This window comes from Pristis pectinata, chromosome 2 (assembly GCF_009764475.1).
Source record: "Pristis pectinata isolate sPriPec2 chromosome 2, sPriPec2.1.pri, whole genome shotgun sequence".
Lineage (NCBI taxonomy): Eukaryota > Metazoa > Chordata > Chondrichthyes > Rhinopristiformes > Pristidae > Pristis > Pristis pectinata.
The window spans coordinates 67,550,047-67,563,298 of NC_067406.1; the positions used below are offsets into that span (position 1 = coordinate 67,550,047).

A 13,252-nucleotide genomic window follows, 5' to 3' on the forward strand; every position below is an offset into this window, starting at 1 on the left:
TTTTAAAGAATCATTAATATGCAGCCAATATGATGCAATACCAGGAAATAGATAAAATGATTGGTAGTGATTCCTTATAACATTTTTCTTCCTTGTTACAAAGTGTTCTTGGTTTTAAATTGTTCTGCTATTGGTGGCTGTGCAATGAGCTGCCATGGCCTAAGCTTTAGAATTCACTCTTTCTTTTCCTTACAGTCTACAGCTTCAGCCAAGCATTTGATTATTTCCCCATTATCTCATGGTCCATGTCAAATTTTGCTTGATCACACTCCCGTCTAAAACCCTGAGAATTTTATTACATTAAAGGGACTGTATAAATACAAATCATTGAGGTTTTTATTTCCTCTTTTGGAAAATTTCCAGCATCAATGACCCAAATCATCATGCCTGTCAATCCATGAGATTCATGCAACAGCACGTATGTTGGCAAGGTCATCACATCTGAACTCTCATTTGATCATTTGGTCATGCCTTTAACATCTCAACACTTACTGTAATAAGCATGAAGTAGTGAGAAGTGTGAATCATAGAGATCAGTATGGAAACTGATAGATTGAGTGAAAATTGTACTGAAATTAGATTTCCACACTGTGGGATCTAATGGCTTAATGAACAATAAGTTAAATGGATCCCATGAGATATTACCAATGAACAGTCAAGCTAGCGTGCAAGTGTAGATTTTGATATGGAAAGTAAAAGACTGAAAGCTAATTGTAAATAAATATACAACTTGCAGTTTAACGAAAAAAAATTGGCTTAGATACGAGACTTTGTTTGCAATAGATTTTGGTCATTTCCATTTTTTGGCTTCTGACTGTACCAGATGTCAGGAAATTCCAGAATTAGCTAATATTCCCAAGTTTTTGTTGTCAATGTTTTAGCAAGTAGTTAATAAAACATAGACCACTTATAAAAAGTAGATTAATCATTTTATTTACTTTTATAATTGAAACATAACTAGTATCCTTATGCAATCCTTACTGATACCAAGAAACAATGATATATATTCTTGCAATGCTCTCTGGGACCAGTCAGTTAAACTGATTCAAGCATGGTCAGTGCTTGGATGGAAGACCACCAGACAGTACCAGGTGCAGTAGGCTCCCTGCCTGGAAAAATGATGATTCAACCAACAGACTCTATTCATATCCTCACAAGAATATCAGAAAATATCAATCATATGAGTCTATACCAAAAATTGTGCTGTTACAACCTGTAATTCTTCATAAATTTCTAGTATTGTTGCATATTAGCTATTTGTGACCAACAGAAATTCTCATGTACTTAGTACTTTTCTTAAAATTGCTTGGTAAATCTTGTAAGGGTGGGTTGGCGCTCAGGTGGGCAATAATTCCACGATCTCAGTGCCTGGATTGAGAACTATTACCATAAGGTCCAGTGTCACATGGCAAGTGGGGCTACAGTGTCATAGAATCATACAGCACAGAAACAGACCCTTTCAGCCTACACCTCTCCATGCTAATCCCATTTGCCTGTATGAGGCCATACTCCTGACCAAATGCTTTTTAAATGTTATAATTATATCTCCTCTGATAGCCCATTCCAGATATTCACCACCCTCTGTATGGAAAAAACTTACCCCTCAGATCTCCTTTAAATTTCTCCCCTATCCCCTTAAATCTGTGCCAGCTAAGTCTAGATTCCCATGCTCTGGGAAAAAGACTCTGGCTAGCTATTCTATCTGTGCCCATCATAATTTCATAAACCTCTATCAGATCACACCTCAGCCTCCTACGTTCCAGTGAGAATAAACCCAGACTATCTAACTTCTCTTTATAACTACAGCTCTCCATTCCAGGCAACATCCTGGTGCCTCTCGTCTGCTCTTTCTATTACTACCATATCCTTCTTCTAGTGTGGCGCATAGTTTACTCCAAATACAGTCTAACCAATATTTTGTACAGCTGCAAGGTCCCTGTCATTTATTCTATATGTCCTATCAGAATCTGACTTCCCAAAGTGAATTAGCTTACACCTGCCTGGATTAAAATTCATCTGTTGCTGCTCCGCCCAACTCTCCAACTAGTCTAAGTCCCACTATATCTTTAAACAACCTTATTCACTATTTACGATACCACCAATTTTCATGTTGTTTGCAAATGTACTAATCTGATCACCTACATTTTCATCCAAGTCATTTATATGTACTACAAACAACAAAGATCCTAGCATCAATCCCTGTGGTACACCATGTGTTACAGACTTCCAGTCAGAAAAACGCCCACCCACCACTATCCTCTATTTCCTGTCATCCAGCCAGTTTTGGATCCAATTTGTCAACACACCTCGGATCCCTTTTTCCTTAACCTTCTGGACCAGTCTACCATACAGGATCTTGTCAAAAACCTTATTGAAGTCCACATAAACCATATCTACCAAGCTGCCTTCATCAATTTGCTTAATTACCGCCTCAAAAATCTCAATCAGATTTATGAAGGCATGATCTCCCCTGCATAAAAACCATGCTAAATCCTCCAAATCAGTCCCTGCCTATCCAAGTGAACATAAATCCTTTCCCTCAGAATCTTTTCCAACAACAACACTGATGTAAGGCTCACTGGCCTATAGCTTCCAGGTTTATTCCTACTGCCCTTTTTGAATAAGGGACAACATTAGCTATTCTCCAGTCTTCTGGCACCTTGCCAATAACTAAAAACAGAAGCAAAAATCTTCCTCAAAGACCCAGCAATTTCTTTCCTTGCTTCCCTTCGCATCCTGAGATAGATCCCATCAGGCCATGGGGGTTTATCCACCCTAATGTGCACTTCCTCCTTCCTGATACAGATATGCTCCAGAATATTACCATATCCCTTCCTCAACTCTCCAGCCTCCACATTTTCCTCCCAGGTGAATACCAACAAGTTTTCATTCACCTCCTTGCTCATGTCCCCTGGCTCCACACATAGATCACCCTTTTGGTCCCTGAGGGGACCTACTCTTTCCTCAACTACCCTCTTGCTTCTAATTTACTTATAAAAGATTTTAGGATTCTCCTTAATCCTACTTGCCAAGGTCACTTCATAGCATCCTTTTGCTTTCCTCATTTCTTTCTTCTCTCCTACATCCACTATAAATCTCAAAAGGACTCACTCGATACCAATCCTATACCTGACATATACTTCCTTCTATTCCCTGATCAAACCCTCAGTATCCTTTGTTAACCAATGTTCCCTTATCTTACCATCTTTGCTTCTTACAGTTTTATCATGCTTTTAAATGCTTCCCACTTATCAGATGCTGTTTTTCCTACTAGCAGCTGCTCCCAATCTACTTCCACCAGGTCCTGTTTTACACTATTGAAATCCACCTTCCGCCAAATTAGGGTCATATTTTGAGGACCAACCAAACCTTTTCCATGACTACCTTGAAGCTTACCAAATTACAGTCACTGTTCCCAAAGGATTCCTGCACAGCATGATATGACACACAAACAGGTCATTCAGCCCTCCAAGTACATACATACTATCAAGAACCCATTTAGACCAGTCATTGTCAAACCCATTTTATTCCCCCCACATTCCCATCAACTCCCCCCAGATTCTACCACACATCTACATCTACACTACAATTTACTGTGGCTAATTAACCTACCAACCTGCACGTTTTTCAAGATGTGGGAGGAAACTGGAGCACCAAGGGAAAACCCATGTAGTCACAGGGAGAACATGCAAACTCCACACAGGTAGCACAGATTCTCAGCTCAGGATTGAATTTGGGTTGCTGGAGCTGTGAGGGAGCAGTCCGACTCGTGCCAATAATAAGTGGAGAAAGGATTTGTGTAAAAAAATGCATCTGTAATGTTGTTGGATCTTTTGACCCTTATGCACAGAAAAACATAGAAGGAACAGCTATTTTGAAATGTGGCTGCAAAACGAAATGAGTTTACGCAGGTTAAAAAGGAAAGCTGCAATGTCTGCAGAATTAAAACCAGACATTGATACTATTACTCAGGACAATCACAATCAACTACAATAATGGAGTTGTTACCTCATCCCGTAGGCTCACGATTAACATTAAACCTGGAAGAGGATAGAATGACTTTTGTATTGACTGTACATTAAGCTATTTTCAAAGGAAGAAGATATGATAGCAGGTTTTATTGGCATCTTTTGTGGCCCTCCTTTCAACAGAAGGAGAGTGACAGTAGTCCAGGAATCAAATCCCAACCAGCTGAGGGAGCAGGAAAGGTAATAAAGACTACGGGCCCACCAAGCCGAGTCAAAGAAAAGTCTGTGAGACCAGTTACTGAAGCAATGGGCCTAAAAATTGATGAAGGATTGCTACGAGACATTGGGCCTAAATTTATTAGCACCTGAAAATAAACACAAACCTCAGAATAGAGAGGCCCAAAAGCCTCTTTAAAAATTCTCCTCACACTTAATTATTAAAAAAGAAAGTGAGATACAAGCAGCAAACAGCTAACTTAGTGCAGAAAATCTGTTTGGGTCTTTCCAGTTTTGCACCACTACAAGGTCCAAGCAGAAAGGGCGTGATCAGGCATGGGGTGTTCGTAAGATAAGAAAGGGCCAACAACAGCTCTAATGCTACCAACTTTGCAAGGAACCACATCTGTATATTTCAGAACCTTTTGCTTAATCATCCTCCTGAAGTCCCCTTAAGAAACAGGTTAAACTGCTTACAATCTGGGATTACTGAACAGAGTTTGGCCATGACCAACTTTACAATGGCTGCAATGTTCTGTGCAGATTGGCCACAATACTACTGACTTGCTAAATTGGTAATCACTGTGGGCCATAAAACAACCATAATTGTGTTAAACCAGGAACCTGATGATTTAAATATCATTCATTAATAGTTTGTCTTTTATCTTGCATCATTATGTGAAGATAAAGTATACTGACTGATAAAATCAAAACTATTTCTTCTGTATACTCACTCAATGAGAACTCAAATAGTTTAACAATTCATTTTAACACTAGTTTCACTAAGCACATTTTGGGTTATTCTTAAGTCAAATTGAATATGTATTCAGATCATAAGGGGCATAATACTCCAAAAATTACGCCTAGTATACTCAAGGACATGTGCCAGCATGAACCCTTGACAATGGGAAAATTACCATTTAAATCAGTCATTTGGAACTGACTAAAACTATGACTAAAAACTACAAGTTTAAAAACTAGTTTGAGAAACCTTAAAAAGAAACATTCCAAACTCCAAGATATCCTGAAGTGCTTCACAGCCAATGAACACAAATCATCTGTTTTTTGTGTAATTGGTTGAGGCAAGGACTCCTCTAGACGGCTTCAAATAATGAATGTCACCAGGACTCAGTTTACAGCTTGCTCAAAAGTCACCACTTATTATTGTGCAGTTTTTCCCTCCCAAATATTAGAAATGAAAATAAAAGAATACTGTTAGATGCTGGAAGTCTGAAATAAAAACAGAAAATGCTGGAAACACTTAGCTAATCAGGCAGCATCAATGGAGAGAGAAATAGAGTTAATGTTCGGGTTGAAGACCCTGTGTCAGAAGGGGGAGAGACAAAACAACTAGGTTGCTTGGTCTGTATGCATCAGAACTGGTCAGTCTATCTGTGATATCGGCTCAGTTTCTCTCTCTCCATTAGTATAGCATGACCTATTGGATATATCCGACACCCCTGCAATTCACAACTTTTATTTTCCTTTGTTTGCATTCTCACTCTCTAATTGCCCTCATGTAATAGCTTTTGCATTTCTTTGGTCAGATTCTCCCTCTCTTCTGGCCCCCATTAACTCAATAACCATTTACAGCTTATTCTCACCACAAATCTGGCCTCAACCTTAGAAATATTCGCTCTGTCCTATCCATTCCTGCCCCACCCTTTGGCAATTTAAAACCAAATTGTTTTCTCTCTTTCCCAGTTGTGACAAAGGGTCTCGAACCTGAAATGTTAACTACTTCTCTTTCCATGGTTGCTAACCTGACCTACTGAGTACTTCCAGCATTTTCTGTTTTTATTCCCCGAGTACCGGCCTGAATTGCCTCTTTAAATGATTTACCAGCATCTCTGGAGCTGAGCTTGAAAACCCAACCTTCTTATGCGGGGGCAACAGTGTTACTTGAAATATTTGATAAGAACCATGGCCATGTTCTTATTCACTATTATGAAGGATGTTGTTATGACTTGCAATTCAACCTCCCGAATAAATATAAAAAACAACTTTGGCCACAAATCATTTTTATTATGGTGGCAACCCGAAAATATGGGAATCAGCAAACGTTGCAGCTGTGTTTACATGAAGTTTGTGATGTTCTTGACGCAGATAGTCACAAAGTCATAAAGCATAGAAACAGCTTCTTTGGTCCACCAATGCTCATGCTGACCATTAAGTTCCCATTTACATTAATCCCATTTACCAGCACTTGCTCTATAGCCTTCTGTGCCTTGGCAATTCAAGTACTCATCTAGATATTTCTTAAATATTGTGAGAATATCCACTGCCAAAACCACCTCAGGCAGTGCATTCTAAATACGGGTGAAAACTTTCTTCCTCAGACCCCTCTAAACCTCTTATCCCCAACTTTAAACCTATGCCCTCTGATTTTTGAAAAAGCCCGCTACAGGGTCACATTTGTCACTGCCTACCCTATCTATGCCCCTTATAATTTTGTACACCCGAATCAGGTCACCCCACAACCTTCTCTGCTCCAACAAAAACAAATCCAGCCTATACAGCTGTCCCGATAACTGAAATCCTCAATACTTGGCAACATCCTGGTGAACCTCCCCTGCACCTTCACGATCATGCTATATGAACTGCTCACAGTATGCCAGCTATGGCCCAATTACTGTTTTATAAAATTGTACCATAACCCCCCTTTTACGTTCTATACCCCGGCTAATGAAGGCAAGTACCTTGCATATCTTCTTAACCACTTTATCTAACCATGCTGCTACCTTCAGAGATCTTTGGCCTTGTACACTGAGGTCCTTCTGTTCCTCTATATTCCCTAGGGCCCTGCCATTCATTGTGTGTGTCCCAACCTTATTAATCCTCCCAATATGCATCACTTTACAACTTATTGGGATTAAATTCTATCCACCATTACTCTTCCCATGTTACCAATTAATCAATATCATCTTATAGCCTAAGACTACCCTTCTCACTATCAACAACACCACCAATTTTCAGGTTATATACAAACTTACTAATCAGACCTCCCACATACAAATCCAGTTTCTTAATGCATTAAACAAACAGTAAGGAGCCCAGCAATGATTTCTATGGTTAACCATTTGTCACTGTCTTCCAATCACAAAAACAACCCTCCAATATCAACCTCTGCCTCAAGCCAATTTTGGATCCAATTTTCCAACTTGCCTTCAATCCCATGGATGCTAACCTTTTTGACCAGTGTCTCACATGGACCTTGTCAAAAAACAAATTTCATGTAGATTATATCAACTACACTGCCCTCAGCAACATGCTTTGTAACCTTTTCCTTTGAAACACTCAACCAAATCGGTCAGACAAGATCTCCTCCAACAAAGCCATGCAATCTTTAATTAATCCCTGCCTTAACAACAATAATGGGAAGACAATATGGGGAAACTATTTCATTGGGGGAGGGTGAATTTTGATGCTATTAGGCAGGAATTTCAGACCGTAAATTGGGAACAGATGTTCTTGGGGAAGTGCACAATGGAAATGTGGAGGTTGTTTAGGGAGTACTTGCATGGGGTTCTGGATAGGTTTGTCCCATGAGGCAGGGTAAGGATGGTAGAGTGAAGGAACGATGGTTGACAAGAGATGTAGAATATCTTGTCAAGAGGAAGAAAGAATCTTACCCAAGGTTTAGAAAGCATGGATCAGACAGGGCTCTGGAGAGATACATAGCCAGGAGGGAGCTTAAGAATGGACTAGAAGGGGGCATGAGAAGGCCTTGGCAACTAGGATTAATGAAAACCCAAAGGTGTTCTACATGTATCTGAAGAATAGGAGGATGACTAGAGTGAGAGTAGGACCAATCAGGGATAAAAGAGGAAACATATGCTTGGAGTCAGAAGAGGTAGGGGAGGTCCTTAATGAATACTTTGCTTCAGTATTCACCAGTGAGAGAGACCTTGGCGTTTGTGAGGATGGTGTACAACAGGCTGATACACTAGGGCATGTCAACGTGAGGAAAGAGCATTTGCTGGAACATTAGGATAGATAGGGCACAGGGGCCAGATGGGATATATCCAAGGTTATTATGGGAAGCAAGGAAAGAGATTGCTGTGCCTTTGGCAATGATCGTTGCGTCTTCCCTAGCCACAGGAGTAGTGCCAGATGATTGGAGGGTGGCACATGTTGCTCTTTTGTTCAAGACAGGGAGTAGGAATAACCCTGGGAATTATAGACCAGTGAGTCTTACTTCAGTGGTGGGCAAATTACTAGGGAAGATTCTTAGAGACAGGATTTATGGGCATTTGGAGAAGCATAGGCTGATTAGGGACAGTCAGCATGGCTTTGTGAGGGGCAGGTTGTGCCTCACGAGCCTGACTGTGAGTTCTTAGAGGATATGACAAAGCACATTGATGAAGGTAGAGCCATGGATGTGGTGTACATAGATTTTAGTAAGGCATTTGATAAGGTTCCTCATGGAAGGCTCATTCAGAAGGTCAGGACGCATGGGATCCAGGGAAACTTGGCTGTGTGGATTCAGAATTGGCTCGCCCATAGAAGACAGAGGGTGGTCGTAGATGGAGCGTATTCTGCCTGGAGGTTGGTCAGCATTGATGTTCCGCAGGGATCTGTTCTGCGACACCTGCTCTTTGTGATTTTTATAAATGACTTGGATGAGGCTGTGGAAGAATGGGTTAGTAAGTTTGCAGATGACATAAAGGTTGGTGGTGTTGTGGATAGTGTAGAAGATTGTTGTAGGTTACAACAGGACATTGATAGGAAGCAGAGCTGAGCTGAGGAGTGACAGATGGAGTTCAACCCGTAAAAGTGTGAAGTGATACACTTTGGAAGATTGAATTTGAAGGCAGAATACAAGGTTAATGGCAGGACTCTTTGCGGTGTGGAGGAACAGAGGGATCATAGGGCCCACGTCCATAGATCCCTCAAGGTTGCTGCGCAGGTTGATAGGGTTATTAAGAAGGCATATGGAGTGTTGGCCTTCATTAGTCAGGGTACTGAGTTCAAGAGCCGCCAGGTAATGTTGCAGCTCTATAGAACTCTGGTCAGACCACACTTGGAGTATTGTGTTCAGTTCTGGTCACCTCATTATGGGAAGGATATGGAAGCTTTAGAGAGGGTGCAGAGGAGATTTACCAGGATGCTAGAGAAACAAAGGACTGCAGATGCTGGAAACTAGATGAAAAACACATTGATGCCAGAGGAACTCAGCAGGACAGGCAGCATCCGTGGAGAAAAGCAGGTGGTCAATGTTTCAGGTCAGGACCCTTCTTCAGGACTGAAGATAGGAAAAGGGGAAGCCCAATATATAGGAGGGAAAAGCAGAGCAGTGATAGGTGGTGATAGGTAGATGCAGGTAAGAGATAGTGATTGGCAGGTGAGGAGGAGGATTGGAGAACAGATCCACCAGGGGATGGGTCAAAGGTAAGGAGAAAGAGGAAAAAAAGGCTAGAAAATGGAAGAGAAGCATGGTGGGGTTTGTGGGGAAGAGTGGGGGAAATTATCTAAAGTGGGAGAATTCAATAGCCATGCCATTAGGTTGCAAGGTTCCAAGATGGAAAATGAAATGCTGTTCCTCCAGTTTGCACTTGGAATTCTCCTGGCAGTGGAAGAGTCTGAGGACTGTCATATCAGTGATAGTGTGGGAGGGGGAGTTGAAGTGACGGGCAACTGGAACCGTGACCTGCATCTTCCCATTCTCACCGCATCTTACCTACTACCAACTCAATCTGCAAGTTAACCTTTAGGAGATCCTGCACTAGGACTCCCAAATCCCTTTGCACCTTCAATTTCTGAATTTGCTCCCCATTTAGAAAATAATCTACACCTTTATTCCTTCTACCAAAGTGAATGACCATACACTTCCCTACGCTGTATTCCATCTGCCACTTCTTTGCCCGTTCTCCCAACCTGTCCAAGTCCTGCTACAGACTCCCTGCTTCCTCAACACTACCTGCCCCTCCATCTATCAGTGAAAACTAGCGGACCCAACACCGACCCCTGCGGAACACCACTAGTCACTGGCAGCCAACCAGAAAAGGCCCCCTTTATTCCCACTCTTAGATTGGCTGACTGGCAGAAAGCTTCTAGCCATGCTAGTACCTCTCCTATCCTGTTTAGCAGCCTCATGTGCTGGATTTACTAGAACTAGATAGTTCCACTAAAGAAGGATTACCAGCTCAAAAAGTTCCCCTGGACACACTTTGAAAATTCCACATCCTCTTGAGCCTTTCACATTAAGTTGATCCAAGATAATATTGGGGAACACCCCTGCAATAACCCTATTCATACACCACTCCATGACTTTCCTCTGATCTGAAGTCAAATACACATGTACCATAAGTGTTAAATTAATGCAGTTTATTTATCTAAATAAACGAAGTCTAGAGATAAAAGAGAGACGTGTTTATTTTTGGTGCAGGTATCAAGATGGCATGTTACCTTGTTTTGCCTTGTAACACTGCAAAATTTAGACACTTGCTTGTTGAGGCCTGGCCTGCATTAGTTTTCAATTGAGGTACGGAGGGGCGTGTCATGGAAAGTTCTCCCGCTTTTCAATGGCAAACTCAAACAACAGGCTCTGGGGGCTCATTACACTCGCCTGTTGGACACCAGCCCCGCCGGTTCCCTCCTTCCTACAGCTCTTCTACCCTCGACTGCACAAGCAATGTGGTCGTTAATGTGCTCAGCCATCCCCAGATCCTGCAGGCACTTTCACGCGCCTTACTCAGTCTGCGGCAAATCCACTCTTCCTTGGCTCCAAGCCTCGGATATTGAACACAGCAATGTAAGCAGCTCCCAGCAGCACAATCTTACAAAGCGTTTCAGTATCGTTCTATCCGGCGAGCTGTCTGGGTGATGCGGTGCACTGACTGTAAAACTGGCACACGGAGTGTGAACGCCAGACCCCTTTCGCCTACATTGAACTAAAATCATTGCAAGTGTTTGTGCTGGGTTATTTGTCGCCCGCCGCCGCTGCTGGAAGCACAAGCACCCAATGTATCACCTAATGGATGCGAGCTCTCCGCACTCGGTCAAACTTCCTCTTGCTGCTACTGAGCGGGCGTACAGAGTAACATTAGTAACGCGCTCCATTGCAGCAAGTGGAATGCACCCTTCTCCTCCACTCAAGGTTACAGGCAGTTCTTTTTAAGTTGCACCCTGTATAAAACTTGCCACAAAAGCCACTTGCACGGGATTGCGGTGGGGTTTTACTAAACCCTTTGCAGATGATACTTTATGCGTTTTTGCAGCTGTCGTTACATGTCGATGGGAGACAGAATTTGAAAGAGATTGTGAGCCACCTAATCGCCTGTTAATATCAAATTAAAATGCAAACGCCGTCAACTTACTTCTATCCAGTGTTGCGCCTCGGTGAAGGCGGGCCCGGGGCCGGAGTCTTGGTGCGGAGTTTCTCCCCACTCCCCGTCTCTGACGCTGGGACTGGCCATTTGCAAGCCCGCAGCCCTCCGACTGAATTAGAATGAGACAGGTCCCAGTAACAAGCCGCTCTCAACTCTGACCGCTCTAGGCTGGGTGCTGATTTTTCAAAGTGGTATGGCAGGGTGGCCGGCCACGATCCTAATGTGAGTTCCCCCACTGTCCTTGGCTTGAGCTGTGCTGTACTGAGTAGGACTGGGGGTAAGACTGGCCGCTCGGCGCTGAACAGGGAAGCAACGCTAAAAATACACACAGCAAATCCACCCCGGTGCAACCAATGGCAATCCAGAGCCACCGTCTCCGCTGACACCTCTTCCAGCGCCTTCGTCCATGTAGTCAGGCAATGGGCAAAAGCTGTCGCTGATAACACCAGCGATGAGAGGCAGGTCCAGAGGTTTTAAAAGGGTTTACTTCTAGCTGTCGAATGCAGTGTTCATTTTAATTGTTTCTCTTATTTTTAACTTGGGTGGGCGTCGGAGGTGGGGAAATGAAGTGCTGGCAAAGACGCTGTCACAGCAACACAAAGTTCATGCCGCCAAGTGAAATGTTGAATTTTGTCATTCATCAGTTGCCTTTGCGCACCTTTCGTTTGCTTCATTAAAAATGTCGGTTTCAGCACATCATGCGATCAAGTTCAGCCGGTCCGCAGCGCGCCTGTTTCCAGAAGTACTTGCACCTTGCTTTCTGACAATCCTTCCTCGCATTTCGCCAGACAAACTAGGCAGGTTCTGAAACCAAACACCGGACTCTGCTGATTAGCGGGCTTTTAGCATTGACAAGAACTACATTGACAAAGATGTTATTGTTTCCAGATGTGCATTATTGAAAATATAAATTAGAAGGTACACCTTGCAACATTATTAGACCGTTCAGTGGATCTAATAAAACCAGTTTACAGGTACATGAGTACCTTCCTGCGACTAGTTTCTGCTGTTGTAGATCCAGCCTGAATTTGAATACGCTTATTGGTAACTTTGTTAACATCTCCTGAGGCAAACTTCTGGGATCAAGGATGATTTACTTCCACTCCAGTGCTGTGGGTTCTAAGGCCAATGATGAGGCCAGTGTAGGGACCACACTACTATCAAAGGTGGACAGGAGGAGCTAGGTGTGTGGGTTGTTTGTGATGCAGTGCACTCCGTCCTCCATGTACACTGACTTCTCTGTGCTCCTGATGCATGGACCCAAGGTTCTCAATATCACCCTGATTGCTCCTTCTCCATTTTGAGTGGTCATGAGCGATAAGGTGTCAATGGGAATGTTGTGTTGTTTCACAGAGACTTCGAGAACATCCTTGAATCTTTTTTATCTGTCCACTTGACCATGCCTTGAAGAGTGTCATTTCTGAGAACCTGATATTAGGCAGGTGAATGATGTGTCTTGCTCAGCTGAGGTTGTAATTAGGACCTCAATGTTGGAGATGTTGGTGGGAGAGAAAATGCTTATATTGATTCACTTATCTGCCAGTGGAATAGGAGGATTTCATGGAACCATTATTGGTAATATCTCTCCAGTGCTTTGAGGTGTCTGCTGTAAGTAGCCCAAGTCTTGGAAAGATAGAGAAGAACAAGAATTACAGCGACTCATTAGAAAATGAGCTTTGTGCCATGCTTCAGGTTTTGATCTTCATTAGCCTTGTCTTCAAATAGTCAAAACTATGC

General features: G+C 42.6%; 1 protein-coding gene across 5 annotated transcripts in view; it reads right to left on the minus strand.

Annotated features, from left to right (window-relative positions):
* Window positions 1–12,051, minus strand: part of LOC127566568 (LIM and calponin homology domains-containing protein 1-like) — a 277,152-nt gene extending 265,101 nt beyond the window's left edge. For all 5 annotated transcript variants that reach the window (XM_052008998.1, XM_052009028.1, XM_052009008.1 and 2 more), the window contains exon 1: window positions 11,504–12,051. In XM_052008998.1, the coding sequence (XP_051864958.1) occupies window positions 11,504–11,602 (99 nt within the window). In that variant the 5' untranslated portion in view covers window positions 11,603–12,051. The remainder of the gene's footprint in view (window positions 1–11,503) is intronic.
* Window positions 12,052–13,252: the final 1,201 nt, after the last annotated feature.